General features: G+C 52.6%; 7 protein-coding genes across 7 annotated transcripts; 3 read left to right on the forward strand and 4 right to left on the reverse strand.

The window, feature by feature from the left end:
- Window positions 1-141: 141 nt before the first annotated feature.
- AYO20_05500 (hypothetical protein) lies at window positions 142-1839 on the forward strand (the record flags this gene model as incomplete). Its single annotated transcript, XM_022643794.1, has 1 exon — window positions 142-1839. The coding sequence occupies one exon, from the start codon at window positions 142-144 to the stop codon at window positions 1837-1839; it is 1698 nt and encodes a 565-aa protein (XP_022500258.1).
- A 1054-nt stretch (window positions 1840-2893) lies between these two features.
- Window positions 2894-4201, reverse strand: AYO20_05501 (hypothetical protein; the record flags this gene model as incomplete). The annotated part of the gene is made up of 1 exon (XM_022643795.1): window positions 2894-4201. The coding sequence occupies one exon, from the start codon at window positions 4199-4201 to the stop codon at window positions 2894-2896; it is 1308 nt and encodes a 435-aa protein (XP_022500259.1).
- Window positions 4202-5033: 832 nt separating this feature from the next.
- Window positions 5034-5511, reverse strand: AYO20_05502 (DNA-directed RNA polymerase; the record flags this gene model as incomplete). The annotated part of the gene is made up of 3 exons (XM_022643796.1): window positions 5034-5265; window positions 5320-5383; window positions 5436-5511. The coding sequence occupies 3 exons, from the start codon at window positions 5509-5511 to the stop codon at window positions 5034-5036; spliced, it is 372 nt and encodes a 123-aa protein (XP_022500260.1).
- Window positions 5512-6214: 703 nt separating this feature from the next.
- Window positions 6215-6697, reverse strand: AYO20_05503 (hypothetical protein; the record flags this gene model as incomplete). Its single annotated transcript, XM_022643797.1, has 1 exon — window positions 6215-6697. The coding sequence occupies one exon, from the start codon at window positions 6695-6697 to the stop codon at window positions 6215-6217; it is 483 nt and encodes a 160-aa protein (XP_022500261.1).
- A 752-nt stretch (window positions 6698-7449) lies between these two features.
- AYO20_05504 (hypothetical protein) lies at window positions 7450-8973 on the forward strand (the record flags this gene model as incomplete). The annotated part of the gene is made up of 1 exon (XM_022643798.1): window positions 7450-8973. The coding sequence occupies one exon, from the start codon at window positions 7450-7452 to the stop codon at window positions 8971-8973; it is 1524 nt and encodes a 507-aa protein (XP_022500262.1).
- A 100-nt stretch (window positions 8974-9073) lies between these two features.
- AYO20_05505 (hypothetical protein) lies at window positions 9074-10567 on the reverse strand (the record flags this gene model as incomplete). Its single annotated transcript, XM_022643799.1, has 1 exon — window positions 9074-10567. The coding sequence occupies one exon, from the start codon at window positions 10565-10567 to the stop codon at window positions 9074-9076; it is 1494 nt and encodes a 497-aa protein (XP_022500263.1).
- A 4185-nt stretch (window positions 10568-14752) lies between these two features.
- On the forward strand, window positions 14753-17232 carry AYO20_05506 (hypothetical protein; the record flags this gene model as incomplete). The annotated part of the gene is made up of 2 exons (XM_022643800.1): window positions 14753-15488; window positions 17051-17232. The coding sequence occupies 2 exons, from the start codon at window positions 14753-14755 to the stop codon at window positions 17230-17232; spliced, it is 918 nt and encodes a 305-aa protein (XP_022500264.1).
- Window positions 17233-17495: the final 263 nt, after the last annotated feature.

Raw genomic sequence — 17495 nt, forward strand, 5'->3', positions numbered from 1 at the left:
CATCCCCGCCTCGTCCTGCGGTAGCACGGCCGTTGTTCTCGCATATATTGAGACCTGGTGACTGGAATATTACAAAGTCTCGTGGCCCGACAATGACTTCGTCTATTCCATTCGCCATATAAGAGTCGCTTTGGGTCCACAATGTCAAATGTGACTCCTTCCTCCCCGCCGCAACAGCGACCGTCTCTTTACCGTTCTCAATCCCATGCCAACTCCTCGAACAAGAACGATCACCCGTCATCTAACCAACCTCAATCCGCAGAGCCGAGTGCTCGACCTTCACGACCCTCCCATGGCAGATCAAAATCCTATCTCTCACCTGCAGATCCTAAACCACGGAACGCCATCACGCTCCCTACTGCAACGAGTGCGTTCGAGAAGACGGCATCGCGCCTACACCTACCAGGAACCTCGCATCGACACCACCATCAGAAGGATAAAGACCACAATTCCAGCGGACACCAACACTCCCAATCACATTCTCACATATCACACCATAACAATGATTCAACACACAGCCTCACCTTCAGACGTCACCGGCCCACGCAATCCGAAGCACATCCCATCCGTCGATTCGCTTCAAAGGAGGCTCTCTCGACCCTCCCTCATTTGGTTGCAGGACTCAACGCGGAGCGAGACAAGCGAATACACACGGGAAATGTGCCCAACCCGATAAACCCAACAAATCGCAGTGCTGGCAGCAACGGCACCAACAGCACGGGTGCGCATTTCTTCGGTCCTTCTGCCGCAATATCAAGCGATTTCCAGGCAGGCGGTCGCTATGATTACAATGCGTCCGGATTTCCTGAACTACGCCGGCGTGCGACATCCGATCCCGCCTCTCGTGACAAAATCTCTCAACCAGCTCCAGCACATCCCCTCCGGCCTAAGACGTCGTTTGAAGAAGCCCTCGATCGCGGTGACGCCGCACGCGTCGCACGGCGTATCCATGTCAAAGTTGAGGATCTCCAGCGCCGCGACACCGAACTCCGAGTTGGCGAAGAAGAACTCCGATCCCGCGTTGCAGAGATAACCGCCACAGGCGTCGAAATAACTCGTCGATTAGACTATGGATACTACAATTTGCTCGAGAAGGTTGGAAGCCTCGTCAGCATGATCGGCAGTTTTCAGTCCCTAGCACGACAGAGTGAGACATTGATAAGGAATTTCGAGCGCGAGAGCAAAAGGGTCGATGAAGATACACGCCGACGGGTCAAAACTCTGCAGGGGGGCTTCGAGGCCAGGCAGGTGAAGGCCAAACAATTGTCAGAGCGTGGAGACAAGGTGAGCGCCAGGGCGAGAGAGCTATCTGCCCGATTGGAGAAAGCTCGAGCGAAAGTGGAGGAATGGGAGAACCGGGAAGAGAAATTCCGCAAGGCATGGGACCGTGTGTGGGGAATCGTGTGGTGGACGAGCATTGCGGTGCTTGTTATCGTCCTAGCTGTGGTACTGGGCAAGGAATGGTATTTCCATGGAGATCCCGTGAAGGCCGGGCTGGGACAGCATGGTGAAGGGAACTGGAACCGGAGCCTGAGACTGGGTGGGACAGCGGGGGGTCAGGAGAACGAGAGGCTCCTTCGACTCAGTGAAGGTGGTGATGGCAGCCCTTCTGGCGACGCCAGCGGCGGCGAGAATGATACCGATAGTGAAGAGAAGAGGCTGAACGTGCCAGACGACGTGAGGGAGATTCTCTTGGGTATCGCTGAGAGGAACTACAGGAGGAAAAAGGCATTCCCAGAGGTTCCTAGCTTGGTGTTTGGGACGCCTCGGTTGACGACAGACACAGAGGAAGACCAGTGTCGTGAAGACCCGAGACTGGCCAGCTTGGACGAGCTCTGATAAACCGAGCAGTTCTCCAGCTCATCTCTCTCTTCCTCTCCTCTGCGGATGGAATCGGAAAAGGAAACGAAATACAGCGTTCGAAGCGATGGAGTTGAGTTATGTACGTTGCTCGCAGGCGTCGTTGATTTCTACCTTCTGCATATTTACATATTTGCATATTTTGGTTTGTGAAAGAGAGATACCCCCCATCTAGCCTGTCCCTCACAAGAAACATTCCGTTGCCTTCTCTTTTGGGAGAGAGATCTATCAAATACTATATCCGGTTAATCTTCCCCCTTTACTATCCATTCCTATCCTATCCTACAGTAAACCGAGACACATCAGAGAAGCCCGGAGGGGGAGAGAAACAGAAACCGAAATACATGCATGTCTGTGTGTGTGTGTGTGTCGTTGGGACACGATGATTTCTATTCATATATCTATTCATCCAGTCCAGCAGTACAATGTGAGAGGTGAGAGAGACATCTCCGGAGCTCCCTCTCTCCCTTCTTACCACACCAATAACGAATTTCCTGCATCCTTAGGCAGGGATATTGTGCTTTGATTCCCCTAAATTGAGAAACGACCCACGACCTCAGCGCGTGTGATATAAAAGGCCCAAGGGGGAAAATCATGTGCAGACCATTTCCACCGGATAATACATTTCCTTTAAGAAGGCGACGACGATTCTCCCCCTGCGCCGGAATCCAGCAGAGATCAGTTGACTTGACCGCATGAGATGTTGTAAAGAGCTGAGTGTGCCTGATAGCAAAGTGACAATAGTCCTCGAAGGGAGAGACTAGAATATTCTTGAGAACACAAGACACAGCAACGAGGTTATGGGTGGCTTGAAACCTGAGAGGTGTATCCTGTAGCACATCACAACCTTGAACTATGCTTGACTGTCGTGATATTCATCCGTCAATAGCAAATCTGCCTCCTCGCCAGCCGCCAGAAGCTGGATGTGGACATGCGGAGCAGCAAAATGCAGGAGAAGAGCCTGATCCACTACATCGCAATTGTAAAGAGAGACAGCAGTTGGGGTGCATAGTCATGGTGTCATGCCAGGAGGTCATCTGCTGGCACCATTGACACCATTCGAAATCTTGTATGCAACAACTGCCTTTTCTAGTGCCTGTAGGACATCCTTCTTGAGATCCTCTGCATCTTCAACACCGCAGCTGAGTCTGACAAGATCGTCAAAGACACCGATAGCCTCACGTTGTTCTTTGGGAATTCCCGCGTGCGTCATAGCACTAGGAACTTCACATAGACTTTCGACGCCTCCCAAGCTTTCGGCCAGCGTGAAGATGCGCGTTTGTTGGCAGAATCTCTCCGCAGCAGCGTGTCCACCTTTGAGACGGAAACTGAGCATCCCACCACCCATGCCTTCGCGGTGCTGCTTGATGGCAATCGCCCTCTGCTTGTGAGAATCCAGACCAGGATAGTTCACTGCAATGACATGTGGCGAGGCCTCCAGTGCTCGAGCAACAGCTAGCGCATTTGTGCTTGCCTCTCTTGCTCGAAGATGCAGTGTCTTCAGCCCTCGGTGAGCAAGCCAGCAATCGAATGGTGAAGGCACAGCTCCAATGGCGTTTTGGAGAAAGGTCAAACGTTCCTTCAATTCGTCCGAGTTGAATGCAGCAACGCCCATGACGACATCTGAGTGTCCGTTGATGTATTTTGTCACAGAGTGCACAACAATATCGGCTCCATGGTCCAGAGGATTCTGCACGTAGGGCGATAAGAATGTATTGTCCACCACAACCAGGATGCCGTGTCTGTGTGCGACTGAGGCGACATTCCTGATGTCAACGAGACTCAGTGTAGGATTCGAAGGACTCTCAATCCAGATGAGTTTGGTTTGCTCCCTAATCAACTCTTCAACATCCAGTTCAATAGAAGGTGAAAATGTGACCTCCACCCCATGTGCCAGAGCCACTTTTGTGAAATAACGATGAGTGCCTCCGTAGACATCGGAGACGGATATGACATGTGAGCCCGCAGCGAGCGACTGGAGTATTGTCGCCGTGGTAGCTGAGCCGGAGGCAAATGCCAGAGCGAATCTAGCGTGTTCAAGTGCGGCCACAGCCTCTTCAAAGTTATCACGGTTTGGGTTGGCGCTGCGACTGTATTCATACAACCCGACTGGCTTGCCCACAGCCGTCTGTGCAAAGGTTGTAGACAGGGATAGAGGCTCGATGACGGCGCCTGTAGAAGGATCTAGCGGGGAACCAGCATGGACGGCAAGTGTGCCAAAATTGTAGACGGGGGAAGGGGCTCGAGCAGGAGTGACGATGCCGCCATCTTCGTTGGTCAGGATACGCTCGTTAGGTCTGAGAGGTCGGGGCGACAGAGGGACTTGGGCTGGGACAGTCATGACGACTATGAGGTTTGTTTTTCTCTGCTTTGTTACCAGAGAACCAGAAAACCCGGGTGGTGGCGGTGTGTTTTGGGGAAGTCGGAATCCTTGTTGCGGGGTTCAACGAGGATGAGCTGGAGGTGAAGCACAGGGAAAACGACACAGATGGAACGGGGCACAAGGTGGAAGAGAGAGAGGTTATGTACTGGTTCAGCACTGGTTCAGCACTGGTTCATCTTGTTTGTAAGAAGAGACATCTTTTGGTCATCGATTCCTCTCTGATGGAATGCTCTGGTTTGACCCGCGGGTCATCATATCAAAATAATCAATCAAACAAAAAGTTCAAAGATGACGTGCTTTAAGACCCAGGCATGCTCCAGGCACCACAGGCACAACAGGCAGTTCTGTAAGCCCAAGAACGGCGACTGCCACCTGCGCCGTCAGACCCTGAGCGGGTGATAGGCTCCTCCGCGTTTAAAATTAGTGGCTCCTCTTGCCCCTACGCCAGCTTGACCAGCATGCGCGCCATCCAAAGGGCGTTGATGACAAACTCATTCCAGGGGCAGTTGCAGTAGTCGCCGCTTAACCACGGATAGCCCCACCAAGTGCTTGGGCAATTGTAACCGCCGACACCGAGTGCTTCCCTCGAACCAACCAATACGCCGAATGCATGAGGACTGCACCGACGTTCCAGTGGTTAAGTGTGGTTAGCCAAACGCATGGGCCACTGCACGCTGTCAGATAATATCGACGAAAAGTACAGCGCTCCTTCATTTGATCAGTCGCAGTTTTCTGTCACCACCAGTCCACGCCGCCCAACCCAGGCTCGCCCATGGATGCCTGGACCAGGTTAGAAATGCTCTCTCAGCTTATGGTCTGGATATAATACCTCGATAGAGTAGGGCACTCTATACTCTACCACCGGGGCAGGTTCAGGTTCGCCAGGTTTCCTTATCTTGGGAGGTGTTGGTGCTTGGTCATTCCACTTTTCAGCCTCGACACGGACATTGACGATGGTGCCTTCATCGAGATAGATTGGGTCGCCTTCAGTCTCCCAGACCCAGGTCTGTTCGGTCTCGTTGCTATTGACGGTTCAATATGGAGCTCGCACTTGTTTCATCTGTGAATCCACTCACTAGACACACCCCTCGAAAAGCATGGTCGGTGGGACAAAAATGTCGTCGAAGAATCGTGTTGTAACTTGGCGCCGTAGACTTAGCATCCAATGCTGAAACTGGTGCTTGGAACTTACTCCGAATGCCTTCTGGTGTACATTTCTGGATAACACCGGTAATGATCTCGCCTTTGAATGGTCGAAACACAATCATGCGGAATTGAACTTTGATTTCCCATTAGCCCCGCGAAACGAACACAGCAGGGGTTCTCGAGCACCATTGACATTGGCATTTCCAGTGCCATTACCGATCAAGCCATCGGAAGCCTTCAAAAGGTCATACATGCAAATGCACAGTCCAACCTTCTGCACAACCTGCCACAAGGATTAGAAACTGGAGTTCAAGTGCACTGGGGAGCAGACTTTGTTTGAATATTTTTCATTGATGCGGTCTTCGAGGTCTTGTCGAGTAATTTGGTTGTTCACAAATCCATGTGGCGGTATCTGCACCAGGTCGTCGAAAGTGGTCTACCGAATTAGTATTTCTCTGTGTTCCCGACCGAGCGGAGTAGTGAGGTGTCCGTACGAGGATGAACATGTTCCTACGGTATGCGCAGAAGGTTCCGTGATTGGGATTCGGACAAGACGAAATGTTGCATGTTCTGGGACTCTGAGAATCAGGGTACACTGGAATGCTGGAACAATGGAATAGCGAGTGCTATGGGTGAGGCTTGGGAAAATCTTCCTGCATGTTGGAGAGACTTTGATAGAGGATCCGCTCACGCGCCGCTTTTAGCTACAATATGGTCTTGGCAGCTGCTTTTCCTCGCCACCATCCGGAGCGAATTTCATCCTCAACCTGCATTCCACGTTGAACGATATTGTGCCACCATTTGCTACTATCGTGTGTCTTTGTCCTACGCTTTATATCCCACTATCCGCAGAAAGTCCTTGCGCTTTGCTATGTCCGCTTCACCTTCGATGCCTTTGGGACTGAAGCCATCCACAACGCCTAGGATTCCCCGGCCTTGCTCTGTCTGGGCCACAATCACCTCCACAGGATTCGCCGTTGCGCAGTAGATGCGACAAACCTCGGGGACAGCACGGATAGCGCCGAGGACATTAAGAGGATACATGTCGCGTAGGAAAATGATAAAGCTGTGGCCGGCCCCAATGGCCATGGCATTTCGCTGGGCCAGAGTGACGAGCTCTGCATCGGTTCCCGAGTAGCGAACCAAGCAGACATCCGAGGCCTCGCAAAAGGCAAGGCCGAACTTGGCCCCAGGAACAGTGTTGAATATAGCTTCATGGAGGTCTTCGACTGTTTTGATGAAATGGGAGTGGCCGAGAATCAGGTTCAGGCCCTGAGGGTTATCGATGAGGATGGTCTTGAGTTCCATGTGTGATTGCTGAGCTTGACTCTTGAGAAATTGTTCGTTGTGTTGAATGTTGTAGGGATCTGGATGTAGTTTGACTTCCTTGCCTTATATACTTGACTGGTTTTGAGGCCTTGGAATCAGGTGATGTTTAATTCTCACCTGTTCTCACCGCGTCCGATCCATGCAGCCTCTTTATACTTGTGTGACGATCGCGTTCAATGTCGCGTGACAGACCAGCCGTATGCAAGCAGGCTTTCAATTGCAAAGAGACCAATGTGGTCGGGTTTGCTGCATATATCTGTATATGCTCGGTACTTGTGTCTACATCCGTATCACGATGGCTTTCTTGCTTCGTAGCACTCGACAAACCAAAGACTTCTTCTACATCTAAATCCACCACAGTAGCAAATATCAATACCTTAGCTGTCGAGCCGGTGAATGATGCAGATACGTAAGGATGGAGGAAATTGTATTCAATAGCAGTAGTAGCTGAGTGGACAGGACAGTGGGCCAGCCGGGGATGTGCAGAGCGGCAAGGGTTTCGGGTTCTAGCCTCATTGCTCAGCCTTGCTACTAGCTCAGCCTTGCATGGCGGGCACCGCCAAATAAATATTTGTATCAGTCAACACCACCCGACTCCGCAGCCATCGAACCATATACAAGTTTTGCTGCTTGAAATTCCGGGTGCAGGTACTTGTGTTGGTTTCCGCGAACCCAAATGATTTACGGAATACTTTAGCGTTGATACCTGCACATATCGTTGTGCTCTCTGGATGTCTAGCCAGCCCTTTTCCTTCCCTCCTCCGCCTCCACCTCCTCCCAAACGAACGGAGGCGACTTTTCAGCAGAATCAAGCCTTTCAAAGCAGCCGAGGGTCTTTTAGAGGCGGCCACTCTTCCAGAGGATATACAAGAGGCGGACGTGGAGGGTATGGCAGCAACCGTCCGGGACCAACTACATCGTCTGCAGTATACAATCAGAATCGGTCGCAGAAGCCCTTGAACAATGGTCCACAAAGAGGAAGTTTTCTCAACGCCCCGCAGAAGCGCAATCATAGCGCCGCATTTGCTCCGGCACAGCAACATCGCCCACGTCCTACGGCTGCGCCCGCAGTGCCTAGCTTTAATGCATCGATCGAACACCTGTTGACTCGCAGGCCATCCATTGACCAAACTAGCCAGATACCACCCGAGCCCAAGAAGGTAGAACCCAGAAAACAAAATGCCCTCGGATTGACCCCGGCGAAATTTGACCAAGACTCCGATCCAGAAGACGACGAAGATGAGGAACAGCGTCTGGCGCACACGGCGACGTTGGGCGCGGCTGGTTACATATTCGAATACAGAGGGCATCCTTTAGCTCTGCGGACTCGAGAAGAGATATTGGCTTGGATTGGAGAAAGAAGACGGCGTTACCCGACACAAGCGCGGATCGCGGCGGCGAAGAAGGAAGCCGAGGAGAAGAAACGAAAATGGGAGGAGGAGCAGAAGGCGAAACGAGAGGCCAGAAAAGAGGTCCTGGCCAAAAGAGAACAGGAAAGAGCCGAAAGACTCAAGGCCATTGGGAAGGTGAAACAGCCACGCGAACAGGACCAAAGCGTTCAGGCTGGTGAGGAATCCGCAAATCCAAATGCCGCCGCTCGAGCGAAATTGAAGGCCGATAAACTTCGCAAGAGAGCTCTCAAAGCACAACAGGAGTTGGAGAAAGCGGAGGAAGCATTGAGACTTGCAGAGATGAAAGAAACCACATCGCCAGACTCGAGCGCTGCCACGATACCCAGTCGGCCACCTACCACAGAAGCAGGCGACGTCACGTCCAGTTCAGACCTCACAGACTCAGACGCCACCTCATCCTCTGGCTCGTCTGCAAGTTCCGACTCTGACTCCGATACCGACTCGGATGCTAGCTCTGATTTGGACTCGATTCCAGAGGTTACAAGCACTAAAGAGGCCTCTCGTGCACATGTCTCTCTCCCGTTACAACCACAGTCAAGACTACATGCGCCCCAAGTATGCAAGCATTTCGCCAAGTACAAAACGTGCAAATGGGGATCAAGCTGCCGCTATTCTCATGATATAACTCGGAAGCATGGAAGAAGCGACACGGGAGCTACCACAGGCCAGCGCAAACCTACAACAACCACGGGTACCGGCAATATAAGGAGGAAAGGATTGTATCAGGTCATGGTGGATAAGGAGCGAGAAGAGAGTAGGAAACGCCTGCTCAGTGCCATCATTGGCCTAGGAGAGAAGGGACTGCTTGAGAGTCCAGCACAGAAGGCAGAGGGCATTGAATAGGTGTGCAACCGTTCTCTCAGACTTTGTTTTACTACTGTACAGAATTCTACCAAGCAAGCGTTCATGACCTCAACAACGACATGGAAATTGCATGCTGACTTTATACATGATTCACATCTTCCCGCCCAGATTCTCTTCGAAGCACACTTTCTATAAACTCGCGCGCTTCTCTCCCTTCCCGGATCCCCAGCCAGCCCTCTCCGCCCGCAAGAGGGAAACAGTGCATCTGGCCCTCCCACACCAGCCACTGCCCCGTCAGCCCGAGTCTTTGGCACTTGTGCATGAATGCTATTGCGTCCGGCGCCAACACGTCGTGCGTGCCCAAGACCCCGTGCACGTGTACCTTTCGTTCCTTGAGGGCGTGGAAGGCCGCGTCGGGGCTGAGGAGGGGCGAAACGCTGGGGTCGGTGAGCGGTGTGGGTTCGTGGGAGGGAGAGTTCTGCTTCTTCTTGTTCGCTGTGCCGTTGCTGTCACCGTTCGCGGTCCAGACCTGCGCGACTTCTCGTGTCGTCTTCTCCGTCAGGAGACAGTCCAGTTGATCCGCCTTGCGGATTTCCGGGTTGGTGTTGGTCAAGTCTGTGGGACCTGAGATGCTGATCAAGGCCGTGAGCGGGAATTTACCCTCTCTCGTCCTTGTTCCAGGTCCCTTGTTGGTGCGCTTGGTCAAGTCGTTGTCGCCGTCATCGCCAGCAGCAAGAGGTGTTTCCGTTCTAGAATGGATTTGCTGGCTCTGCCCCTGCTGCTGCTGCTGCTGCTGCTGCTGCTGCTGTTGTTGTTGTTGTTGTTGTGATGGCCCAATCCCATAATTCTGCACTGCCCAGAATCCCAGACTCAGGGCGACATTCCCCCCGCTGCTATCACCCGCCAGACCGAGCGTGTTCCCCTTCGCTGCCGCCTCGTCCATGACCGTCGTGAGCCACTTCCGGAGGATCCTCAAGCTCTCGCTCGCCGGATTTTCGGGGGCCAGTGGATAACTGACGAGGACCAGCTCGATTTCGGTGTCGGTGTCGGTGTTTTTGTGTGGGTCGTAGGCGTGTTTGCCACCATCATTCTCGTCGACAACGAGCGGATTACTACTGGACCGGTGTCTCGCGAGGTCTTGCGCAAGCTGTGCCACGAAGCGCCAGTGTTCGGAAGAAGGGGGCGATTGGAACCCGCCGCCGCAGAAATAGTAGACGTGGTGGACGCGTCTTCCTCCCTCTCCTCCACTTCCTTCATCTCGTCCAGTCGCCTTCCCCGCCTCGCCCGCGCGAGCGTGAGCGCGAATCCGATACCGATACATCCACACGTCGGCACACCGCGTCTCGGTGATCCGCACACCCCGCTTCCTCGGCGGCGACAGGCGCGGCGACCCCGCCGGCTGCGCTGACCCGTCGAGCTGAACGAGACGGGGACGCAGTGGTTTCATGACGGCGCGCAGCGCGCGGTACAGGAGCGAGAGGTCGGTGCGCGTGGTGATTTGCATATCGCCGCCACCACGGCCGAGGTGCTTCAGTCCCGGTCCCGGTTGTTGGCCATGGGACTCGCTTCTCGAATGGTTCTCTGCCCTCGCTGGCGCTGTTGCAGTCGCAGTCGCAACGGCGGCCGCGGCCATGGCGATGGCTATGGCGGGAGGAGTGGCTGTCAGGCACGTACCTATCTAGGTATGTAGATCGAGGTCGAATGCGTGTCTTTCTATGCCGGGACGGTAATGACAACAGTGATGGTAACCTTGTGCTTGCTATCCCAGATGTCTCCCCTTTCCCCTTCTTGCCAAAATACCAATCAAGACGAGACGGAATGACTGAACAAATGAATGAATGAATGAATGGCACCAGGTAATCAAGCCGCTGTACGAGGTACAGATTGATTGATGGAGCTCTTTTGTGTCGCTACAAAGCGCCTAGATATAGACCTACATACATATACACACACAAGCACATGTACATACGTACCAAGTACGAGCGAGGGACATGTGTATATTGGATTCCCAGAATCCCAGATATGCGTCCGTCTATTCCACCACGCTCACGACCCCTGTGCATCTAATTTTGCCCCTATGTATCTAGGAGTAACCAGGCTGCCAAGGGTGAAAAAGAGACTAAAAAGAGTCGTCGACGTCATGACCTACTGTACCTCCCTGGGCTGTGTACCAGAGATGATACAAGGCTGGAAAACCTGCTCTTGTGGGGGGGGGGGTGTCCACTGGCTGCGGCGCTTTATTTGGGTGTGGCTGATAAACTTGTGAACTGAACTAAACGGTGCCGAGAACGGGTTGTAAGATCGGCTATAAGCTTTCTGATCCAAGCTCTCTCTCTCTGACTCGGTCGCCGACGAGGACGCCATCGGATACATAACGATGAATAACTGCCAGCTACAAAAGACATAACTCCGAAAAAACCATGACTGTGTGTGCCGTCGAAATCTCGTCTCCAAGTACCGGTTGATATCCAGAAGGATCCAAGGTGCCAGCCAGCATTGCCGTGCACTCAGTGACGATTAATCCCCTAAACAGACTTGCGCAAATCCCGGTCCAGCAGAAAAACCAAGTTCGTCCCTGTTACCTCATTCCCTAGTCTTTTGAGTTTCCTGACCACATAATCCCAGCGGACATTGGGATCGTGATCTACAATCTGTTCAATCCAGACACCGGCCTCACCTCCCTACATGACTCTGTCTCGCTCTTGCTCTCATTGTCTCGAGTTGGATCCTTGATAATACTGATAAACGGAGTTTTCAGCCGTTGCTTGGAACGTTTGCCAAGATAGCCGAGCTTGGTGGTTGCGGTGTTGGGTGGGTGTTGGCCACGGCGGAGGTGCTTGCGGTAACCCGAAAAACAAAGGTAGCATTGGCGTGTCTCCCACACGGTATGCTATTTCAGTAAATGTGTGTTGGTCTTGAGAAAAGGGCCTAAATAATGGCTCTAATACAGGCAATCTGGAAGACGCTGTCGCCTGAGTCGCAAGACTGTTGTCGGGATTCGGGACAAGATCAGGGGTGCTTGGAGGTCCATAAATCGGCCCAGAGTCACCAGATATGGGTTCTGGAGGTCCAACCTCGTTATTTCCGGCCTCTGTCATATCCGTTTTGTTGTCTCCATGCCGGGTCCAGGTCCGAGCAAGAGGAGAATGGAACAGAGGTTGCGTCGTCTCCGGTATCGTTCGTGTTCCTGTGTCGCTATAAGATCCTGTTATGGCCTTCCCTGAAGCTACTCGTGAAGCAATCGGAGAAGCATTCCCGGAACGGCGAAGTACCTTGGACCTCTTGAACCGTCGGGAGCAAGAGAAGTTCTCTGTATCGAGTGAAGTCGATGATGAACGTGCGTCCGGTTCAGTATAGTCGAAGTCAGCAGCAGGTGTCCATCGTGGTTGATGGTATATCACGCCGGAAAGGCGTCGCACCCTCTCTTCCATGTCATACAAGGCTTGGAGACATTGACATGCAGACAAGCTGGATGTATCTACTCCACACTTGTAACAGAAACTTGCACCGCACGAGCACCGAATCTGGTCGCATCCCTCGGTCCTCTCGACCAGATTCTTGCAGCTAGGACATTGTTTCCATTGCTTGCTTCTGGCAAGTTTGCAATCCCTCTCATCCATCAGCGCCTCAGGGCTCTTGCAGGTGGTTCCTTCAATCCCGACATGGTCCGAACGTCCTTGTTTGCATTCGACACAGGTCTCGGCCCGGCACTTGCTGCACAAGACAAACTTTTCCTTGTTGTCCTCAATCTGGCTTGGGGGAATGTGAAGACTGCAGAATTTGTTGGAGCAATAGATTGGGTTGCGGGTTGAGTACTCTTCGCTGACCTCAAGGTAGCGGGAAAGGACTGCCTCGTCAAGATGCTGTAGGATTGAACTTACATCCATGGGCCGCCCAGAAAAGCAGCATGTCGGTGGCCATTGGATCCTATTGGCGGTGCCGACCCTGACAAGTTCATTAAGACAAGGTCGACAATAGGTATGCCCACAATCCAGATAAATGGGATGTTTCATGGAGTCGAGGCATGCTCGGCAATTCATGAGAGTGTCGCCTTCGGGGATGGAATTTCCAGTGCGCGGCAGTCTGCTCCTTTTTCGAGTCATTGTGGACCGCTCATGCATCCGACGTTGCCTATACAACCCCGAATGAGTATCCGACAGTCTGCCCAGAGACTCTTCTGGCAAAACTTCATCTCTGACGGCGGCCCTAGAATGTAGCACACCAGTGGTGGAGGAGCCTAAGTCCTGCCGTGGTTGGCTCGTGACTCTGTAACTTGGGTCTGTTGTCTCTTTGATAATTTCGACGTTGACCATGGTCTGTTCGAGAACTTCAACGTTGACCAGGGTCAAGGTGTCAATTTCCCCGCTCATGAATCTGAGAAAAGGCTTGATTTGGTCCTCCGTTGTTTGAGCATTCTCCTTCGTTCCCGTGCCCGTTTTCGTTCCCGTCCTGCGTAAGGTTACAGCAGGCATGGCGGAGACACGGTGGCTTGAGGCTTCCTTCGTAGCAAACTCATGCGAGGTATGGCTAGTCTGGCCCTCTGTTCCTTGTATTATTCCACTGTGCGCCATCGGCTGCAATGCGTGGCGTATTGGAGGAAGGAAAGTAAACTCGAGCGTCTCCCGAGGTCTGAGGGGGTCGAAGGGAAGGGCGGACTCTGGAGGTAGTAGACACGAAGAAGACAGGTCACAAGACACTCAAGAAGAACCAGAGAGCATTCTTTTCAGCTTGGTCGAGGCGTAATGAGCGCACGGGTATTCAGCCTTATCAAGCTAGAGCTAACAAGGTAAGTTGCAACAAGACATGGATGGAAGACTTCTCACTTGTAAGCAGAGAAGCAAAGTGGTCACGATTGCGCACAAGTGTAGGTAATGATTGGGAAAAAGAGGTGAATATAAGAGGAGAGATGGACATGTCACTGCAGCGGTGCCAGTGGTTGAGGTTCAAGTGGCGGGAGAAGCGACCTGCCTGACAAGCCTGGCTCCCTGCACAGTGGCTTCACTGGATGCGCTGCTGTTGTGCTTCTCTTGGCGGCTTTCGATTCATCAGGTGAAAGGCAACCAGTTTTCTCACTTCCTCATCATGCGCCCTGAACCAGAGTCTCCTTTTGTTTCAGCACAGTCGATGTTCCACATTGTCTCAAGGCAGACCGTCCGAGCCTTACACTGTTAGCCGCTCCCTCAATCCGTGCAAGATGCAGGCTGGTCGATGATGAAAAGCAGACACAAGCAAGAGGTGGTCACATTTGAATTAGACAGTCGACGGGAACAGAACCTGCGGTCTTCGCCTGGCAGGCGACATGAAAGAACAAAAGATGGGTAGTTGCATTCTTTTCTCCATCCTGGCGAGGATTTGCCTCAAACTTGGCCTAAATAGGGTTTTTCTGGGGATCTTTGTCTAGATCCTTTAGCATTCGGAATGTTGCGGACCGTGGGATTCAACAGCAGACAATGTAGGGACGCCGGAAAGACTACAAACATGACTCTTGCTTCATTATGGCAGTTTTTGTGGCGGTGGAATTAGCATCCTCTCGACTTCTGGATCTTGTGTGTTCAAGTTATCTGTTGATCATTCCCTCGTCACTGCTGCCGCGTCTGTTACCGGACCTGCTTTGTTGTTTCACACGAATACAATGTTCCGCCTGTTGGTTGCTGTTTGTCGTCACCATTGTTGCTGTGTTTCTATCCTGTTCTTTGCCTGTTTCTTCCCAAATCTACACGTGCTTCCTCAACACCGAGCTGCTGGCGCGTCATCAGTGCATCTACCATTGCGTCGATATATTGCTTAACCACCATCTGCTTCCATCTCGGACACAGCCATGTCTCCCCTGGCCCCGTGCCCTGGCGACGAATACCATATCGGCTTTTCTCCCACCAAGGCTCGGGCTTTTTCTGATAGTGACAGTGCTGAGGCTGTCACTCCCACCTCATCTGCTGGTGCCCAGTCTTCCACTCCTGCCGAAAGCGAGACTAGTGTGTCTCTGTTCAGCGAAGGTACCACAGCACTGCAAAATGAGCTTGACAGAAGACTGGAGGCCCTTGTTCTGGCTGAAGAGACAGTGCCTCCCCACGGACAGACAGCGGCCGATCTCCCCACCAATGTGCCTGCGCCAACTTCTGGAGATCCATTTGGATTTGTGTGTGCTTTCGGTTTCACCGGATCATTCGACGAACCATCTGTCGTTCCCAAGACCAAACGGGCCTTCCTCGACGCCATCAGAGGTGAGATTGAGGGAATCGGTATGACGCAAAGAGGTCTGCAATCCTACCAGACGGCCATCAATTCGCGGAAGTATCATACCTTCAGCACCAAATTTCTGATTGATCAGAACACCGCCACCGTGATCACCATCGATCAATTGGATCAGATAACCACCCACCTGAAGAGAGTTGAGGAAGAGGTTCAACAGATTGAGAATGAAGACGAGGAGGTCAAGGATGAGCTTATGGAAGCCTTTAACCATGCCCGACCGTGGGTAATGCGTACACGGGCTCTCCTGCGACATTGCCATGTGTTCTACAAGCTCAACTTTGTCCTGGCCACTGGAACGGAAAGTATGCTGCCTTGAAAGAGGTGGCCATGACCCAGCGCGACAGGTATACCTCGTTGGGAAGGTGTAACAGATGTTTTTTCCATGTTCGTTCAAGGCTAGCGATTCCATGTCAAGTGCCTGGAGGGTCCAAGGTAGCCATTAGGGGTGTGACAACACTGTGACGAGGAACAAGTGGACTTGTGCTGATAGTGAAATGAATGAAGGTCTCTTCGTATTCTGTGACGCTCCTTCTCATGCTCGCCATGTCAATCGAGACTGCCGGTGAAGTCGAGCACCGCCTCTGCATCCCTTATCTGCACTTTCTTCCGCATAGCCAGATCATCTTGAGCCACGGAGATTGCTTCATTGGCTGCGGTGACCGTTTCTTGGCCACGGACACCATTCTTTAGCAGGAGTGCGCAGCCCAACGATAAGCCAACATCCTGCAGCGGCGCTGGAAACGAGCCAGACAACTCAACCGAGCCAGTAGAGCATCCAATGGGCTGAGAAGCGGTCTGGCTCCCTCCAAGTCAGTGCCCAATTGTACTTTTCTCTTATCACGGTCCTACAGAGGTCCAGACTGACCGAGCCACTCTCTGTGCCTCCGTTTCTGCCGACTTCCCAACTCGTACCGACTTTTTCTTTAGACGATGGATCCAGGATACCAGGAAGAGCCCCATAAAAGGATGCATTGGGCGTCTGGTTCCAGGGTGACTCAGGGTTCAGCGGGTGGCGCTAGCTAGGCATCGAGGGCTGGGATCTTCGATCAACCCCTGCTGACTCTCACGGCCCTGACATCCAGACCCCCCTCTCGGGGAGATGATGCTAACTTGCTTAGGCCCCGAGTCCAGGCATCGAGGGGTAAGCAGGGGGGAAATGGAGGGGCAGCCAGAAGTGTAAAAAAAGTTATAAACAATGGGGACAATCATGGAAACAAAACTGGATGAGTTCGTTGCCTGCGATGGAATGGCGACTGATGACCTGCCTGCTGACGGGCCGTCTTCAGGACTCTGGTAACTTCACATGCCATTCGCTCCCGTCCTCAAATCTCAGCATCTTCGATCTTCTCACCGCCAGAAGCTCTTCCCATGGCGTGCGTGGGTCGAGTTCACGCGCACGCGAACTGGACCCCTCCATCGCTCAAGGCTAACGGCACCGAAATGCGGCGACGTGCGGCGCCATGCTTCATCCAGCGGGCCGTCACCGACCCTCTGGCGTTTTCATTTGGCGTCAGGATCAATCGGTGAGGACCATGCTTGCCCTGATTGGGTCTTTGAGAAACGACGTGGCCTTCAATTCTTTCGTTTTCAGGCGTGGGGCTTGCCTCAATTAAATTGTGCAATCCACACTGCTCCCAATTGAGGGTATCTGCAGAAAGGGGTGGTCTTTGAAGGAAATGAGGGGTGGAGGGGTAACATGACGGCAGTGATGACGGGTTATATAAACACCATCAAAGGAGGCAAGACCTTCTCTTTTCTCTTCTTCTTCTCCTCCCAGCTCCTCAAGCCCAAGTCCTCACTTCAGACCCTTTTCCAGCCAGATCCTACTTAAGTCTTCCCATCTACCACCAACTTCAAAACACAGTCACCATGGCCGACGAAGCTACCAAGGCTCACCTCCGCTCCAAGTTCGACAAGCTCACCGCCGATGACTTCAAGGAGGTCGCAGGCAACAAGGACGCCCTCATCACCAAGGTCGCTGAGAAATACAGCATCTCCAAGGAGGAGGCCACGAAACAAGTCGAGGATGGCTTCGCCGGCAAATAAGTAGCCAAATGTCTTTGGCGCGACGGTTCACCTCTCCAAGCTCTACCTCTCGAGCCCTCGGTTCTTGACCGGTTCCTACGCCAACGGGACTGCAGTCACATCCTCACACTTGGAAGCAAGCGAGAAGACAAAAGGGAAGAAAGACAAGTTTGGAAATGTCACATACCGTACCCAAAACAAGCTGGGATTGATTCTCCATAGCGAAGGAGTCAGAAAAGCCTACAATGCGCATACCTTGACAAGCTTCACAGAAATGATAGAAC

Source organism: Fonsecaea nubica (assembly GCF_001646965.1).
Source record: "Fonsecaea nubica strain CBS 269.64 chromosome Unknown Scaff32, whole genome shotgun sequence".
Classification (NCBI taxonomy): Eukaryota; Fungi; Ascomycota; class Eurotiomycetes; order Chaetothyriales; family Herpotrichiellaceae; genus Fonsecaea; species Fonsecaea nubica.